General features: G+C 40.6%; 1 protein-coding gene across 3 annotated transcripts in view; it reads left to right on the plus strand.

The window, feature by feature from the left end:
- Positions 1-19,373: 19,373 nt before the first annotated feature.
- GTDC1 (glycosyltransferase like domain containing 1) overlaps positions 19,374-20,242 on the plus strand; it is a 195,156-nt gene continuing 194,287 nt past the window's right edge. For all 3 annotated transcript variants that reach the window (XM_067549499.1, XM_067549502.1, XM_067549501.1), the window contains exon 1: positions 19,374-19,552. In XM_067549499.1, coding sequence (XP_067405600.1) covers positions 19,374-19,552 — 179 coding nt within the window. The remainder of the gene's footprint in view (positions 19,553-20,242) is intronic.

Genomic DNA, 20,242 nt, shown 5'->3' on the forward strand with positions numbered 1-20,242 from the left:
GGTTCTCACAGTCACATGCTTCCACTGGCCACTTTCCACACCCAGCATTCTGTAATCTAAAGAATAGTGCAGGAATCTAAGATAGAATATTAACAGAAATACTCTCAATGAAAAGAAATCTTCTAAAATAATAATTTAAAATCCTCTTCAAGTGCCATTTGTCACTTGATATTGAATCTCTGAAAGCTTTCAAAAGGTTGTTCACAAAAAATAATTAGTATGATGCTGACTGGGCACAAGAGCCACAGGTGTTATATAATGGACTTCTGTTTTCAGAATGTTAGTCAGAGTTTGGATAATTGGTTTAACCCTCTTCCTTTCTGAGGACAGGAGCTGTACAGAGGATCAAAAGAAATTTCCACCCGACAATTCCATTTGAGTAACTGCAGCCTTGAAATCAGCTTGTAAAATCACAAGAATGTCATACCTAAATTACCACAGAAATCTAATACTTCAATTTAATATAGATCCTTGGAACAAATCAAATTCTGATGATTCATTTCAGTTACTTGAAGAGGGATTTCGGGGTTTGAGAAATCCTCATGATTATCTTTTTAAATTGCTTGTGTTATAGCTTTTCATGTGAGTAAAAAGAAAGATGTCTTTAATCCTCTTTTTGGTGGCCACCATACAACATTACTTATTTTCATTTTGAAGAAAGTGCCGTGGATTCGGTTGTGAATTTCCTTAGGTTGTCAGTGTACAACCCTCTTGTTTAGGACTTTTACTAGATTTCACAGGGCTGAGAATAGAATTCATCCTTTCGTTATTGCTGATACAGATGTGATTGAAATTATGTTTAAAGAAGACATAAACCTTATTTTCATTTACACAGAATTTCAAGTTACTAGATTCCATCTCTAACACAGCTCTGGCTAGTAGTCATTTAAGAGTGCTAACCAAAGAGCTCAGGCTGCCAAGAGGTAAAATTAACAATTTCATTAATTTTGACTCCCAGACTTTGTGCAAAAAGGGCATCTTGAGTGTAAGACACCAATATTACATGACAAAAGTGCAAATTCAGTAGATACAACTTAAATGTGTATTCCTTAATTAAGAAATTGCTATGGCTGGTGTGCGCCAAGTTCTCTCCTAAATAAAGAGAAAATAGAAAAAAACCAGGAAAACTTCTTTATGCAAATAAAATAAGTTCTCTCGCTAAATCCGTTGATAGAGATGAAACACCTGATAGCAGCCATTAAGGCTACTAGAAGTCTGTAAACCATGCATTTAAATATTTCAAATGAGAATTTAAAAGTATTTAGTCATTTTATTCAAGGGCCATCTACAGACATATCCAAACTAGGTATATCTACCCTTCCTTCACATAAATTGTTCAGAACTTCAGAGCTACCAGAGATCATAAACTGTAGACCCCCTTTCTCATCAAGTTCCTAATATATCCAAAGTATTTCAGAATGCAGCCTATTATTACCAGACTGATTCTTTTTCTATAATAGGGAAGAAGCTACTAATATGTCTCTTGTCAAGTTTAAAAATAGTGCTACATCTCCTATTACTACACTTATTAGTTTCCTATTCACTCAGAGATACTCTAAATCAAGCATTTTTCATCCATATAAACTTAACGTAAGCCATCAAGATAATAGGAATTAACAATATTGCAGAAAAAATTCCTTGAAATCATGTCCAGTCTGCAAGAATTGTGAACATAATCCCAGTACTGTGTAAACCAACAATTAATTATATATGCTGTAGTAAAGGATCATTCTTTCCTAAGACTTGAGTTTAATGGCAAACATTGTAATTCACATATTGGACATCCTGTATGCATCACTATGCACTTTGAAAAATTTGTTATCATATGAAGGCTTTTACCAAGATACATCTGACCAATGTTCCAAGATATTGGATCTGTGAATACATAACACTACACAGTATACCGACTTCCAATTCTTTTATTGCTTTGGTTAATATACTCTGATATTTTGACACGGGAAGCAAGAGAAAATTTACTTGCAGAATTCCCATTTCCTTTCCTGGGCATGGTTCCTCCACCATATTACTTGTCCTTTGGCCCCCTTACCTTGAAGGACCTTTTCCTCTTCTTTTTCTGGCTTAGTGTCCAGAAAGATTTGTTTCTAATTAAATGAAATAATGCTACTTTGCACTTATTCACCTGAAGTTATCAGAGAAGTATATAGACATTGATTAAGCCACCCACACAAAACCCCAGGAGGTATTCCAGTTATTGTAAGTAATGCATTTTTACAAATGCCTGAAACCAAATTCCTTGCTCTGGTCACTGCTTATTGTGCAATGGGAGTCAGTTAATCAATGATATTTCTCTTAACTAAAGGGAAAGTGTCCCATGTTTGCTTGGGGAACGGTATTCCAAAGTGAGATGGATGCCTTCATGCTGAAGTAACTGCTGTATCTGCTTTTGAATTAACTGAAAATGTGATATGTTTCTCTTATTTGGAGAGAAATACTTCCCAACAATTATAATTTAATAAGGAATAAGTTCTTTAAAGAAGTTGAGTGAGAGTTGCTAGTACCGCTATAGAATACAGTTGATATTCTATGATTTAGAGCTTGTCTACACTTAAAAGGCTGCACTGGCGCAGCTGCACTGCTGTAGCGCTTCAGTGAAGACACTACCTATGTCGATGGGAGCTCTGGTGGTGGTAGATCTGTTGACGAGAGAAATCCTTCTATCGAGAGAACACTGTCTACACCAGGTGTTAGGTTGGTGTAACTGTATCGCTCGGGCTGTGGGAAATCCACACCCCTGAACAACATAGTCATACTTACATAAGTTGCTAGTGTAGACCAAGCCTTAGCTTGCAAGCAAAAAGTGTTCTGATTCAACCCTATTTGCTGCAGGAAAGGAACAAAGAAGAAGAAAATTTTGGATGTTAAACTTCTTGTTTTCCCATAACTGAAAAACAAATTTAATTTATAACATGAAATTATGAAGGCCATTAGTGCCTTTGCATATTAAAACAATTTAAAGCAGCTGAAATATGGAGGTTTAAAGTGCATCTGTTGTGCACATGTGTTAACAACTTTTTCATAAGGATTTATAGGACTATTGCTGACCTTGCATGCATATTATAAAGCACAGGTTTTATAGCATGTTACTTTTTAAATGTGTAAGCTCCAAAAGGAGGCTGTAATGGGGTACATTCTCCCTCCTAGAACTTCTCCTTGTACCTAGCCACCTCCCTTCCTCTCTAGGGAGTGACTGTATAGTTCCTCCCTGCAACCCTTCCTTTGTCACCAACTTCCTTTCTTTATAAGCCTAGCCCAGCTCTTCCCCCAGCTGGGCTTCATTGGCCCTTAGGTCTAATCAGTCCTTGGCTCTCTTCCAAGTGCAGCCTAGAAGGTGACTTGGCCAATTTTATGTGTTCAGGCCTTCTGTGGAGTGGACATCCCACCACAAAGCCATTGTGGTCTGTTGTGTCAGGGGTCGGTGGATTAATGGCCATTGAAACATTTTTAAGCTATAACTTTGGGCTTATCTTCATGGAGCAGCAATTCTTTTAAAATTCCGTTGTGTCCTTAATTTATGCCATTTAAGTGTTCCTAGGGCTCAGTTCACAATCTCATCTATCGTATAGAAGCCTACCTAAACTCTTTCACATGAGCACATAGAAGTGATCTAGGAGTTCTGTGTCTGAGAATTTATGAGAACTGTGAGGTGATAGCTAATACTGAATTTCCAGACTTTTGTGAGTTTAAGCTTTTTATGATTTTAATATGGCTTTTTGCACTTTATATGTACCCATACTTATGTATATACACACATGCACAAAATAGGCCAGATGGTAGCCTTTCTAGCGCCTTTCAGCTGTTGTGACAATGCAAAGGGACCACAAATGAACTGGATCTAATGGAGACTTTTCCATTTTCCTATGGCCAACAGGGCCAACTGGAGAAGTAAGTGGCACTAACGTGTAGTAGGCCCAGATACAGATCCACTCTGATGGGCCTGCTTCTCCACTGTGCTAAATGGAAATTTGGCACGGCAGAGAATCTGATCCAGAAGTGTGCTTTGAGTGTGTATATGTAAATACACACACAGATAGATATTATACATAATAAAATGTGTGTGATAGGGAGGGACATGTCTATATCAAATTATGCATTAAAATGCTAAATTGATAGATGCTAAATTGTTGCAGCAGTTTAAGGGAAAGGGATATCAACTTCTATCTCACAACCTCTGAGAGTTTGTGAATTGAACAGGATATCCCCTATGGATTGGCTGCATTTTCTAACTCCCTTACTTGGGAGAAAAGCTGTAGATGCCTATAGCCAAATGGAAGGGACAGACAGTCTGGTCTTTAAAATTTTGGTCCTTCAATGTGAACTAACCGAATAGGTCTTATTGGAAAAGTTTTCGGGAAGTTCAGAATATTTAGAAGATGCCTTACATGGAAGTGATAACACAGCTGGGCAATTACCTCCACAAATGGTTCAGATGTTTGTGGATCGCTACCCTAGATTAGTTGTATGAACTGTTTGCATTGGAACTGGTTTATGATTTGTGCACACATGATCCAAAAATGTGGCTAGTGGATAAGAAGTAGAATGACCTCTGTATCACAGGCCAGCTGGCTGGTGAGTATGTAGATAGCTGATTTTTTTAGGAGCTGAAGGGAGAATGACCTATTCATAAGACTCAGAACAGGGAAGACATGAATGGTCCACAGAAATGGGAAGTGGGTAAACCCAAGCTGGAGGGAGCTGCAGCCCCAGGCTAACACCGCAAAAGAAATCCCAGGGATCTGAGTAGTTTTACCTGTTAGGGGACAGAGCACAAATGGGCATACTGGCAAGTGATATATTGCCAGCCCCATGGCACATAACCACGGTAGGCTAACATGTTGTCAAGCCAGTAAGAGGTGGCCAGGATGTTGCTCCATCGGTACAGCCTGTGAAATTGGTGATTTCAGACCTAACGAGGGTGACCACAACGTATTTTGTCTTAGTAGAGGTGGACAGGAAAAGGATCCAGAGTTGGAGGGACCTCTACTCAGACCTATGTGGTGGATGTAGATAAGTTTTTCTCAATAAGCACAAGCCCTACAGGGGTTAGGCGATCTGCCATTTAAGGTACTTTAAATATATATGAAGTGGGATGAAGAGGAGAGACCCAAGGATGTTGGGGTATATGAACTCCTGTGCATGGAGGTACTGCTTGTGACTGATTTGGACTCCTGGCCTTACAGCATTTGCAGTATTTTGGCTCTTACAAGGAGCAGGAGCCAGTGAGCATTGCTGAGCCTTGACACAGGAGTGCAAGTGGACAGACTGGAAGACAGTGAGTCCCTGTGAGCAGCATGTGTGCCCGGGGGCAGAATTGAGTGTTGCTGGAGATGAAATCCTAGTTGAGAGGTGGAAAACTGAGGTTATTGGGCAGGAGCAGTTATACTCCCTGCCCCAGCAGCTACATTCCAAATGGAGCTCCAGACTGACCCCTGGTGATATTTTGGGGTTTCTCAGTCCAGTAAGGGGTTCTGTCAGTGCCTGCTTTGTAACTTTGGGTGCCTTAATCCTATGCTGCTATGACTCAGGGTTCTGACACAAGTAGACAGCCTACAAGTATAAGGCCTCACCCTGGATTCCACCAGTCTAGTTACTCCATGCAGGATGACCTCAAGAACCCCTTCCGATTCCCAGTTTCCCCCCAAATCCATCTTCCTGAGTTCTTAACTACCAGACACTTGGACTTTTCTGCTTGGTTCATCACCTCCAAAGAATGAAACCTGCCCCCAATTATCAGTTCACTTTGGCACACACAGTTTGCACAACAAAGACCTGCTTGGGGTAAAAATAAATAAAAAGTTTATTTAATAGAAAAATCATAGATTCAAAAATGAAATAGTAAGGAAAAGCAACATATACAATTTATACAGAAAAAACACATAAAGATGCAATCTCAGGCTTTACACCTCTATATTAGCTAAATTCCCTTTTCTAATATAAGTTACCTGTTGCATCTGAACAATTTCTCAGTGTGCCCTCTGTCCTAGAGGGGATCCAATGTTTCACAGAGAACACCCTGCTTAGATGCTGGCTAGGGTTGCCAGTTTGGTTGGACGTATTCCTGGAGGTTTCATCACATGACATAATCTTGAATTAAAGATTAATCTTTAATTCTTGGAGACTTCAAGACAATTCTGAAGGGTTGGCAACCCTAATTAGCCCTCCATTTCTGCATAAAACCCTTAAACTCAGGCATGTTTTTAAAAGATTTTTTCTCTTTTTCTTCCCCCTCTCTCTCTCTCGTGGCATGATGACTTCTGGTTATTCAAAATGGGGGAAACGCTCTCCTATCTCAGTTTTCCAAGACTGGGTTGTTGGGTTTTTTTCATTTTCAATGTCTTTCCATTAACTTTAATGGTCTACCATTGTGTTTTCCTGGCTGGACAGTGGATGAGTACTTGAAGACTGCCTGATTGCTTCACCTTCTATTGTGTGAAGTGATGCTGTAGTTGCATCACAATTACAATTATAATTTTGTATATATATAAATATAATCATAATAATAACCTGTATACATATCTTCTAGTGACTAGAACACTATACGCTTTCATAAAAGACCTTACTTGACATATATTTATACAGAATAGCATTGTATGCAACCAGTTGATTCGATTGCTTATTCTTTGGGCTTCAGACCCTCTGTTCTTCCTTTGGGATGTCTGGACCTTGATTGTCACACCTCTCCTTAAAGAAGCTGAGGACTGCTGTCACCATCCACGGTTCTGTAAACCCTCTTACTGAGGAATTGAAGGCAAGATACCTGGGGAGAATAGACTCCTTTCTAGGGAATGGATTCCTGCAGAAAAGATGAAGAGTTGTGAAGTTAGGAGATAGTGGTGCCCCAAAAGAACTCCCTTAAGCTGTTAAACATGCCGCATGATATCTGGGGATGCAGTGCACAAAATATAGGCTGTTGCAGAAATTTTACTGGTCTGAAGTCTTTGAGGCAGTTAAAAATTATTGCAAAACATGTGATACCTGCTAGAGGGTGGGGAAAAACAGCCATGATGTAACAGCTTATAATAGAGGAACCTTTTCAGGGTGTGGCCATGGATATTATGGTACCCCTTAGCAAAGTGACCTGTAAAGGAAAGAGGTAGATATTGGTGTGGTAAGCTATGCTATTTGCTGGCCCAAGGCTGTGACTCTGTCCTCCAGCAAGGCGCATATGTGATTGCTAGTGTTCTTTCAACAATTTCCAGCAGAGTGGGCTTCCCCACCAAGGTCCTTGTGGACCAACAAACCAGTTTTATGTCCACCCTTCACCAGGGCTTGTGGGAGAAATACAAGGTCAGGCACTTCCAGGCCTCTGCATATCACCCTCAAAACAACAAGAGGGGTTTAATGAGACACGTAAAATGATGCTGAAAACCTTTGTAGATCAGCACTCACATGACTGGGATAAATGTTTACCGTATCTATTGTTTACCTATAGGGAAGTTGCCCAAGAATCTACAGGGTTTTCCTCTTTTGAATCGCTCTTTGGAAGGAGGGTGCAAGGATTTTTTGATCTAATGGGAGCGGAATGGGAAGGCAAAGCTTCTTCTGATGGGGGATTGGTGGTGGAGTATGTGTTGACTTTTAGGGAAAGGCTTTCAGAGGTCATGTCTCGGAGAACACAGCTAAAACCCAGGAGAGACGGATGTATGCCAAATCGTGTATGCCAGATCGTAAGGAATGGGGGACAAAGTTACGGTGTTCATTGTGGTGTGGTGGATGAACTCCAGACTGCCAGGACAGGGCACTTTAAAATCATCAAGTAGTTCAGTGAGGTAATGTTGAGGAATCTAATAATTCCCATCACCACAGAGTATATATCATGTGAATATGAAGTAACCATATTTCTATCTTCGAGTGATTGCTCATATGCATTCCAATATAGGTGTGTGCGCGCCCCGTGCACAGATTCCCGGAACTTTTTCCCTAGCAAGCCCCGCAGGGCCAGCTCAGGCGCCCCCTGGAGTGCCGCGCTCATGTCGCGGTATAAAGGGCGCTGCTGGCCCGCGGGTCCCCAGTTCCTTCTTTCCGCCTGTGACGGTTGCTGGAACTACTGCCTCTTGCTGTCTGCAAGTAGCATTCGTACCCTAGCTTGTTGTTCAACTGGTTTTTGATGCATCCGATGTGGGATGGGGAGCCCACATCAGTCACAACCGGGGCACTCAAGGGCTATGGTCACCCGAGGAGAGAGCTCTGCACATCAATGTACGTGAGCTCAGAGCAGTCCGGTTGGCCTGCAAGGCCTTCCTCAGATTCCTGAAGGGCAGGGTAGTCCAGGTCCTCACGGACAATACGGTGGCCATGTTTTATGTGAACAGACAAGGGGGGGCGTGCTCCTCGGCCCTTCGCCAGGAGGCTATTCGTCTTTGGGACTTTGCTGTGAGGCACGATTTTCATTTATCGGCCTCTCACCTCCCCGGGGTCAGGAATGACGAGGCGGACCGCCTCAGCAGGTCGTTTTCACCCCGCCACGACTGGTCACTACACCAGGACATAGTGACTTTAATTTTCCAAGAGTGGGGCATTCCCCAACTAGACCTGTTCGCGTCAGCCTGGAACAGGAAGTGCCCGAGGTTTTGCTCGCTCAGGGGTCGCGAGCCGGGTTCCCTGTCCGACGCGTTTTTTATAAACTGGGCGGGAGGTCTGATGTATGCATTTCCCCCCATCCCGCTCCTGCCCCAAGTCCTCCTCAAAATCAAGACGGACAGAGCGAACATCATTCTGATCGCCCCAGCATGGCCGAGGCAGCATTGGTACAGCATGCTGCTCCACCTCTCTATCACCGAGCCGATTCCACTACCTAGGCGATACGACTTGATCTCCCAGGACCAGGGGCGCCTGCTGCACCCGGACCTGGACTCCCTCCACCTGACGGCATGGAGACTCTGTGGCTGACGGACGGAGAGAGAGCCTGCTTCTTGCAAGTCCAACAGGTTCTGCTGGGTACAGGAAACCGTCCACACAGATTACATACAGGGCCAAGTGGAGGCGGTTCTCATGTTGGGCGGAGTTTAGGGGTATACCGCCAAGTTTTTCGCCTATACAGGCGATCTTGGAATACCTGCTGCACCTTAAGCTTCAGGGCCTAGCTCTGGCTTCCCTGAAGGTGCATTTGGCAGCCATTTCAGCCTTCCACCAGCCAATGGAAGGGCGGTCCCTATTTTCCCACCCCATGTTAGTTAGGTTCCTTAAAGAGGTGGAGAGGACCTTCCCTCAGGTCCGGGACCCGGTACCGCCCTGGGATCTCAACTTGGTTCTTACCCCCCTTCGAGCCCATGGCCACATGCTCCCTACTCCTCCTGTCTTGGAAGGTAGCCTTCCTGGTGACCATTACATCGGCTAGGAGGGTCTCCGAGATGAGGGCTTTGACCTCGGAGTCCCCATACACGGTTTTCTATAAAGATAGGGTTCAGCTGAGGCCCCACCTGGCTTTCCTGCCTAAGGTGGTGTCTCAGTTCCACTGTAACCAAGATATCGTCCTTCCCGTGTTCTTCCCTAAACCACACAGTTCCGAGGAGGAGTGGAGGGGGCATTCGATGGATGTCAGACGAGCCTTGGCCTACTACATTGAGCGGACCAAACCCTTCCGGAAATCATCACAACTGTTTGTGGCAGTGGCGGACTGGATGAAGGGCTCACCGGTCTCCACCCAGCGAATCTCCAATTGGATTACTGCCTGCATCAAAGCCTGTTACGAGCAGGCCGGCGTGCCCCTTCCAGGTGCGGTGAAGGCACACTCAACTAGAGCCCAGGCCTCGTCCGCGGCTTTCCTGGAATGGGTGCCCCTGCAGGACATCTGCAGAGCAGCGACCTGGTCGTCGGTTCATACGTTCACGTCGCACTACGCCATTGTGGAGCAGGCGAGAGAAGATGCGAGTTTCGGCAGAGCCGTGCTGTCAAGAGCAGGTTACCGATAACTCCTACCCACCTCCAAGGTATGGCTAATTAATCACCTATATTGGAATGCATGTGAGCAATCACTCGAAGATAGAAAACAAGGTTACTTACCAGTAACTGTTGTTCTTCGAGATGTGTTGCTCATATCCATTCCAAAGCCACCCCCCGTCCCCACTGTCGGAGTTGGCAGAAAGAAGGGACTGGGAACCCGCGGGCCAGCAGCGCCCTTTATACCGCGACATGAGTGCGGCACTCCAGGGGGCGCCTGAGCTGGCCCTGCGGGGCTTGCTAGGGAAAAAGTTCCGGGAATCTGTGCACGGGGCGCGCACACACCTATACTGGAATGGATATGAGCAACACATCTCGAAGAACAACAGTTACTGGTAAGTAACCTTGTTTTCAGTATGGAGAGTCTGATCCTCAAGGAAGGTGGGTAATAGGAGGAAAGGGAGGTAGAGGATCCCTTAGTAAGTCTGATGACAGAAATAGTGTCCAGCCCTTCCCTGGACTTCATGCACCTTTGCAAACATCTGACCTCTATACAGCAAGTGCAGATGAAAGGTGCTGAAAGCTTACAAACAAGTGTACAAAGTATGACATTTGCTGTCATTATGTCAATATGACATTTGCCCAATTAGCAGCTTTCCTTTTAGAGATACTAGGAAAGTAACTCAGAATCTGGAGAAGGAGATCAAAGGCATGCTGGAATTGGGGTAATTTAACCTTTACACCATCTGTGGGCATCACCTGTTGTGCTGATACCCAGGAAGGATGAGACTATCAGATTCTATGTGGATTATACAAAGCTTAATGCCATCAGTTTCTCATGAGTACCTATGATTGATGAAATCCTAGATAAGTTGGGGAGTGCATGATATTTTACCACAATTGACGTCATTATGGTTTATTGGTGGGTGCCTTTAGATCCTGATACTGGATTAAATCTGCATTTATCACCCCTCTGGGGCTCTCAGTTCCCTCTTACCTTTTGACCTCAAAGGGGCCCCTGCTGCTTATCAGCATCTGGTAAATCAGTTACTGGGTGAGTCTGGGGAATAGCCCTGGCATATATAGATTACATCTATATCTTTAGTGAGACCTGAGAGGAGCAAGTTTCCAATTTTGGGAGGGTGCTGCACCACATTCAGATTGCAGGACTGACTGGAAGGGAGAAGTGTAAAGTGGGCCTGGTACAAGTGATCTATCTGAACTACAGTGTGAGAAGTGGCTACATTGAGCCAGAGCCTTCAAAGATAAAGGCTATTAAAAATTGGCCTGCTCTCAAGATCAGGAAACAGAAACAATGCTTTATTGGGATGTCATGGTATTACAGGAGATTTGTCCCTCCCTTTTGCTTCTTGACTGCTCCTATCACCATATCGTATAAAAAGGTAAACCTGAAAAAGGGGATTGGACTGAAGTGTCAAAGGGTCTCCTGTAAACTAAAAGGATCCCTATGTAAAGATTCAATTCTGGTAAACCCAGAGTTTGACAAACCTTTTTCACAGATGCCACCACCACTGGGCTAGGCGCTGTGCTGATGCAAACAATCCAAAGGGGCAAAAAGGGGATTGGACTGAAGTGTCAAAGGGTCTCCTGTAAACTAAAAGGATCCCTATGTAAAGATTCAATTCTGGTAAACCCAGAGTTTGACAAACCTTTTTCACAGATGCCACCACCACTGGGCTAGGCGCTGTGCTGATGCAAACAATCCAAAGGGGCAAAGACAGCTGATTGTGTATTTAAGCAAGAAATTGCCCCATGAGAAAGAAACTATGCAGCTATTGAAAGAAGTGTCTTGCCTTTGTGTGCACACTTAAAAAACAACTGATATATATATTTGGATGAATCAAATGCCTCTCATCTGGTTCCATCAGATAAAAGGGTCTAATGCCAAATTAGTAAGATGGAGTCTGGAGGTCTAGTATTATGAAAAGGAGGTGATCCATGTTAAGGGAAGTGCACCTGTTAGCACATGATAGCAGTTGCTCTGTCCTGGAAGGAGATATGAAAATGTCCCTAGGTACTAGGTAGATATCCCTACTCTGTTCGTCTTTGATGGAGGGTGCGGGGAGAGAGAAGTGACAGAGTGGGATATATATCTACATTAAATTACGAATTCTGTTTTGTATTATGTGTTGAACATATGTCTAAATTTGCCCCAAAGCTAGCCTATTGAATTGCATTCTAGATAGTGACCCTGCCCAGGAAAGGTGCTTGACACCTTGTTGAAGGACTGTCACTGAGAAACCATTAAGACCATCTAGGGACATTGACTTTAATTGTTTCTCAGCTACTGTTCCATTCCCTTGGAACAATGTTTGTTCTACATTGGGGCCCATGGATAGGAAAGGCATGATTGGAGAAGGGGACAGTCTTTTACTGTCTTCAGATGGTCAGGAGGCCAGCTTGACCACATGGATTTGTATATTCCTCATGTGCAGGTTGACTACTCCAGTGTGCTCCAATGGAATTGATAGACAGTGCCGTGATGAAACTTGAGATAGTACAACATGTGGCAGCCATCTTTTAACTAACAGAACCACAACAATACATTAGCACTGTTCACTGCACGTTGTCTCTCTCAAATACAGGAGCCAATTGAAGGTTCTGATCTTGATCTTAAAGTGCTTTAATTGGTTTGGCAGTGATTACTTCACAATCACCTCTCATCTCTCGACCATGACAGCAGGGCATTGGGACTGACTATGTACCAGGGGACTGGGCCTTCTCAGCAGCTGCCCCATATCTAAAGAACACTTTTGCATAAGAAGTTATATAGACTTATATAGATTTTCCAACCTCAGTCTGGAATGTAAGACTCATCTGTTTATATTAACTTGCCCACAAACACTTCCCTGAAGATAGCAAATACCATTTTAAAATAAACTTTAAAATAAAGAGTTTTAATTTAAAACCTACTTTAAAATATATCTGTGGGACTGGTAGTCTTTTAAGTCTGTAGAAAGTCTACAGTCAGTAATGTTTCAACTAATTGCCTTTGCAAATTTGACATCAAAATGAAAGTGGTTCAGAAATTTGAGGTGATATATTTACAAGCATAAGAGTAAGACACATGCAAGTCTGATTTGTAGAAAGAGAATTAAATGATTACAAATTAACTCCATATTTTAAAGTTTATTTATGGAGAAGGATACAGTACTTTCTAATATTTATTTTAAATAGTTAAAAATACTATTACACAGTGTATTTTAAAATATTCCATCAAAGAACAACTTAATGGTCTTTTAATCAAAGCTTGAATTAACTGTGTTCAAAGTGAACCTTCAAATAAATAAGATTTTTATGTAGAGTTGATGGTTGAAATCCTGGCCCTACTGAAGTCAATGGGATTTTCAGTACCACCAGGATTTCACCATATGCCCTCTATTTTCACTTTCCTGGGAAGCAGCAGTCAATATATGAAGAAAACAGGTTACATATGGACATCTAGGTCAGGTAGAGAACATTTTCAGGATATTGATGAAATAAAGATACAATATCCAATATACACTATTTTAGCATATACAGAGTTTTCAACATACTGTTACCTTTAATGCAGGTGTTTGCAAGCACATTCTAGGAACAAATAAAATAACAAATCATATCAACGGAAAGGCTGTGTCTGATTGTGTGAACCAGAACATACTGTGTTCAATGAAAAGCCCAGGCAATTGGCCTTCACCCTGGATGAGACACATCCTATCTTTGGCATTATATTCTGTTTTCAACTACAAGACTATATGGGTTGGCAAAGCATTGCTTACAGATATCTCCAGCAAGGTAATATTAATGCTGATACAGACCACTGATCAGCAAATTGGCACCGTATACTGCAGTATTAAGGTAAAGCTGAATCATCAATTTATCGGTTTCTCAAAAATAAATGCATTAATGTGTCTTGTTTTGTTTCCTCTACATAAATCCATCTGTGGAAAGTAAATAACATGCTTACGTTTGTACATGTATACACTTGCTCAACAGGAAACTTTTCACCCTGTACGTTTTGGCTGATTTAAATACAAGTTAAGATATTAAAATGTGATTGTAATGTTTTAAGGTATCTCTCTACTGGGGTTTCCCTGATGAATCATTAAGATGAGTGGGTGGGTAATGCAAACTCTCTCAATATTGCTTTTTTCAGTATGCTGCATTAGCACTTACTTTTAATGTGTGTGTGTTGCGCGGTTGGAAGAAAGGGTGGAGGGAGACAAGAATCAAGGTAAAGCCTCTATAATAATCATCTGGGAAACCCCATTCTACTAAAATGTGGAACATTTAAAGTCTTTGCCTATACTGAGTATTGCAGTGTTTATCTCAAACCATCAAAGACTGTAAATATATATAAATGTACATTACATACCTTATACCTTTTGTAGTTAGCTGACTTTTAAGATGTTGAACCATGTGCTCTGTGGATATGGTGATGGAATAAATTTCTCATACGTGTGGGATTATAACGGTTGAAACAATCATTACTGAAACCATATACCTTATTTCCCATAACTAATAGCAACTGTGTACCTATGGAATATATTAACAGTTATTCCTTTGGTTTTTGGTTATTATTAAAATACTTTGTGGGACAGATACTTAAACATGATCTGTAATTTATGTTGCCTGAATACGTCAATGAAGAGAGCTAATTATTGCTTTCTGCTGTGAGCTATGCTGATGTTTGTGGAACCACGTTTATGTATAAGTGACAGAATAAATGTATCTTCCTTAATAAACCGCTGGTAAATTACAAGTTTTCTGTACCTAGCTTGGTTTGAAAAATACTATAGTTACTATTTACTTAGAGTTCAAAAAAAGTGTAAAGTTACTGCTTCTGTAATTGGTTGAAGAGTTCAAACTTTCTTGTTCATGTATTCTTCCATGTTTATATTCTAGTTCTTTGTAGTTCTCAGCGTTTTTATGGAAACCGGCAGACTCATCAGTTATCTTGTGTACCACTGGGTTAATGTGAGATACCACTGGGTTAGTGTAATTTTATTCCATATGTGAAATTTGTATAAAATAGATCCTGTTAATTAGCTACTTTTGGTTATTTTAAACAGGGGCTAAAGAGCATTACAATTCCATAAACATTCCATTTAATAAAATGTGAACAACTGTTTTGATGATTTAAAAACATTTGACTGCTTAGTTTGTCACATTATTGGCAGTTCATTGTGCCGTCACACAAGGGATCTGAGTTCAGATCCCTAGCTGGGTACTTGCTCCCCAAAGTTTGCAGTCATTGCTGAGAGAGGACATTTATTTCCTGAGTGGGAAGATATACATTAAGCCAAGTCCTCAGGTTTGCATGGCAGCACTTCGTGACTTATAATATCTTTTTACCCATGCCCCCAGATTCTGGGTCTGTCCAGGTGCTGATTTGGGCCCCAGCATAATTAATAGCAGCATCAGGGCTTCTCTAAATTATGCTGGTTTAAAACATCCCTAAAAGACTTTAGGTCAGTTGGAGATCATAAGGCCATTATGTTCTCCAGCCATATACCTTTATTCCTCTTTCCCTTCCCCTCCCCCCATGCTGGGAGTGGACTGAATGGGAGATTGTGGAGTTAGCAACATGGTCTTGTAAGTCAATCAGTAAGTTAGGGTGAAAACACAGCTGCCCATTTAGAGATTTAGAGTAGGCAATGTCTGGCCCCTTAGTCAATCTTCTGCAACATGCTCACCCTCTTACTGACACTTGAGTTGTGACTTTATGGTGTTCAGATGGAGTGTCATCATGATACAATATTTTGAGGTAAGAGCTCAAATAACAGGGAGAAATGTCTCACAACACACCTAAGGTGTGGAAGTATCCAGTATGACTCCACACCAGTCGTGTTATTGCTTACATAACACTCAGTTAAGACTTGGTTCTTATTGCAGGTAGGTAGGCTCTTATTAATATGTATCCTGAAGAATCTGCTACTGCATCTGCATATGGTACATGCAGTGAAGCAAATTTTTCAAGCTATACTGCGATCCACTCCTGAGAATAGAATCAAGCCATTAGTGTAACATACAGAATTATTAGCTCCGAAGAGCCACCCTTGAGAGAGGAAGCACTGTAATGAGAAAGGGGAAGCAGATATATTTTTCTAATATTTGTTGTTTTCTTTGAAATGGGTAAAAGAATACCTAGAATGATTTATACTTAATTGGGGATTGCATTCCATCAGATAGGGTAAATGTTTTCAGACCATTTATCATCAGTGGCTTTTCAAGACCTCTAAGGAGTACATAGTACATATTTACCTTAACTTGGCTAGGTCAAGGGAAATAAAGCAAGAATAATGGACGTTATTGTAATATGTGAACAAAACTGGAAAATTTGTAGGCGAAATATGAGGTAAATGTCTTCATCCCACCTCTATTGTGGCTTTTTAAACCTACAAATATTACAAGTTAGGTTTAAAATAATGTGATTTCCAGTGCATTATCATCATATATTTTTAAAACATAAGCTTACTTGGCTGGGTTTTCCATCATTCCTAAATGATATCATTTTTCACTGCAGGGGCTAATTGCATTCTCTGCCCCTCATTATTTAATATTTTCTGTTTTACTAGCACCTTTAGAAAACACCAGATATAGGTTTCTAAGTTATCTCTTGTTATTAATCAGCATTTAATATATGTGACTGGTAATGTATGTAGAGCACATGACAGTAGAATCCTACAAATGCTGGCGAGTGATCTTTTGATGCTTTCTTGATTTGTCTTGGGGTTTTCCCCATTCAAGGCAGTTTGTGCAAAAACCCTCCATGTATCATATCATCTTTCAAAAATTCTCTGCTGTTTGTGATTTTTCATCCTTGTTTCTTAATCCTTACAAAGTGGGATCTGCACACACAAAGTACACAGAGTACCAAGAATCAAATAGCCTCAACTACCCAGCAGACAATTAAGGCAGGATCAAGGTTTGAATTGAGTTGTTCAATCAGAAACATCTAAAAGGGTTTATTTTAACATTTTCATAGCATTTTCTATTATTAACAAGTCTAAAGGTAGCAAGACAAGTGTAGAATAACCTGTCAGTAACCTTAACCTAGAAGGAAACCTGAGAACTGAAACAAATTTGAGCCTCAATATGTACATTCTTTATCTATCACAGTAAGAACATAAAAAATGAAAACTGTTGCAAACTATTCCAAATAGAACCAAAGGGTACATTGTTGATTCAGCTAAACTAGGTGATAAAATGGTTTCATAACTAGTCTGATGAGGAAATATGAGCAGATGTTTCATGAACAACCTACTGTATTACTACTTCCTTGAACAGCTTGTAAATTAATATTAACCTCAACTCTTTTTAATGAGTGACTTACTCATTGGAATTTATCAGGCATTTCATGTTACCCCCTTTCCTTCTGAGTTAAATTTGCAAAATGTTTCCCTGCACTCCTTTTAATTTGTTTTTTAATTCCCATCCTGTGTGAAAATATTTATTTGCTAACACTTTGTTTTTTAGCACAGGTGAATAATACATATTCCAAACCAAGCTTGCATTTATATAATATCTATTACATGCAGCGTCCAAAAGTGCTTTACAATTCAGATTCTCATTTCATTTACATCAGTGTAAATTCAGAATGACTTCACTGACTTCAAAAGAGTAATTCTGGGTTTACATGTGTGTAAAAGAGATCAGAATCTAGCCTGCAACCTGAAAAGCCGCAATCTCGGAGATTGTGTGTAGATCCCATTCTGTGCAGTGTATCCAGTTCTTAGCAGAGGAAATGCAGAATAGCTATCCTTATTAAAATAATTAGGGTGAATTTATGAAGGGCAGAATATAACATGTACTGGTAGGCTAGAAACTAGGTTTAAAACCTGTACAATTCAAATGACATTTTTAATGTCCCAAAAATAGTCAGGAATTTAGCTTTAGGTCTCATCTGAAGATGGCAACTCCAGCAGCACTGTAAGGCCCAAAGACCATGCTGAGCCATTGATTCAGTACGGATCAAAAGGTTTCTTTTAAATTTCATCTTTTAGCTCAGAATTTCCTGAGTGTTGGGATTTTTTCATTAGTTTATTGTTTGATAGCTGAGACATTCTCACAGGGTTTTTTACCCTGGATGACTATAGGTACTTTCAACTTTAACTCCAGTTTAAGTTTTATGACTAGGACTATCATTTAGATTTTGGTGAAGGGTTATGATTTATATGAATCCCCTCATCCCTCCCCATCATAGTTGCTGAAAAGATTAGAGTTACAGTCAGTGACTACTGGAAATTGTGGGTCAGCGATTGGATGCTCAGTTGTAGTTGAACAATACATAGCATCGGTCTGGAGCACAAACAAATAAAGTAATCAGACCCAATGTGCCTCAACCCCTGATAGTATGCTCTGAAGTGGAATTTATCAGAGCAGCAGCCACTGCTGATAAATACGTAATCATAGTTTTGTTTTTAACATTTTTGTTCAATGGAGTATCCGTAAGCTTCTGCGGAGCAGCTTTTTGCCACCACAAAACAGTGACTTATGAAACAGATGAGCAATAGTCACAAGGTTTTCATCTTTCCCTAAATTTTGAGCCATGTGTTTTGCTTCCTGTGTGTCAGCAGCTGTGTGGGTGAGCGTGTGATAGCTTCCTTAAGACTATAATATTGTTCTGTTTCAGCCATTTTGGAGTGTCCAAGAATAACACAGTTTGCATCTGCTCTATGGTCTGCAAGTGTCATTTTAGCGATGATCCCAGCATTCGACAGGGTGACCAGGCAGCAAGTGTGAAAAATTGAGACAGTGGGTGGAGGGTAATAGGTGTCTATATAAGACAAAGCCCCAAATATTGGTACTGTTCTGATAAAATCAGGACATCTGGTCACCTTAGTTTCAGTAACCTAAGGTACAGAGTCCTGGAGATACACTCAAATTGGGTATCCCCAATCATGTTTCTTTTAAATCATTTTGCCAGATTGCCTTTATTATGAAACAATTTTGGCTGAAGTATGTTTGAAATCCTTTTTAGTTTTATGTACTACCCGTCAGAAGGTAAAATTATATGGACACACCCCTCACCCTCAAAACAGGAAAATCTATTTTAAAAAAATCTTGTGCAAAATAAACCATTTTCAAATACATCCTATTGAAAAAGTCAGTAACTAAAATCCAAAACCTAAGCATTTACAAATCATGTATGTTATTGATTGATTTAGTTAAATTCTAAATAGCTAATTTTGACAGAATAGTGTTGTGATTAATAGACACCATTCTTTGTATCATACTAATTGTTAATTAGTCTTTTAAAAATTAATTCTATTAGCATGAAATAAAAATTCTAAATTCTTATAAAAATGAATTTGTTGACAGAGGTCTGGTAATATGAAGTTTTTTTTCATGATCTATGTCTAACATGCTTAAAAAAAATAAAACTCACTAAAGAATATCCTGTGGGAATAAAAGGTTTCTTTGTTTGTCTTTGTCATTTTTAGAATCCAAGAAGATTTTAAAAACGTACAAGTATGAGTATTCTTCTAATTGAAGCTTTTTATGGCGGTTCCCACAAGCAGCTGGCAGATCTTCTACAGGAGGAGATAGAAGATTGTGTTCTTTACACACTCCCTGCAAAGAAATGGCACTGGAGAGCACGGACTGCTGCCCTCTATTTCATGCAAATAGTGCCGACTAATGCTAATTACAGGTAAAGTTAGTAATGAATAATCTTATAGGTCAGAATGTGAAAGGGTGTTCAACCAGCTCTAAAACTGAGCTTTCTGGTTTTTTGCATACAAAATCATATGTACATGCAAATGAATATTGAGATGAGATATTGATCTACTTGTTTTGCATGCTGGGTTGTGTTTGTGGAAAGTTGCAAGCATCCTTTTAGAGCATTCTAGAAAAAATATTGGTCCTATATCTCTAATATTGCAAAATCTGTCTTAAATCGGTTAAGTTGCCGTGTGTGGATGCGTTTCTTTTGAATTGTCTAGTGAGTTTAGAGCCGGTGAAAGGAATAGACTGACAGCTTTTGGGACTGGAGTCCTATTTTTCCACAGATCAGGCAGAGTAATGCACAGACACTGGCAGTGCAAGCTCCCAACAGTGTCATGCCAAGTTATCTGTAGGGTAACCTGAGTGCTGTATAGATGTGTGACATAAAGGAATCAGAGGGTAATTCAGTCTCAGTGATTTATTCAGACCTTGAGCTCTGTAATGTGACCACAAATGAGGATGGCAGATTCTGTTTGGTTGGTTGGTTTTTTTATGTGGATACCTAACAAATGGAACCTGAACTAAGATCACCAAACTAAATACACACAGGACACCACATAGCCATCATATAATGAAAACTTCCAGTCACTTGTGAACTTGGTGGGCTTGAAATTAG

Source organism: Emydura macquarii, unplaced genomic scaffold (genome assembly GCF_026122565.2).
Source record: "Emydura macquarii macquarii isolate MOO-44397 ecotype Brisbane River unplaced genomic scaffold, CSIRO-AGI_Emac_v2 contig_1253, whole genome shotgun sequence".
Lineage (NCBI taxonomy): Eukaryota > Metazoa > Chordata > Testudines > Chelidae > Emydura > Emydura macquarii.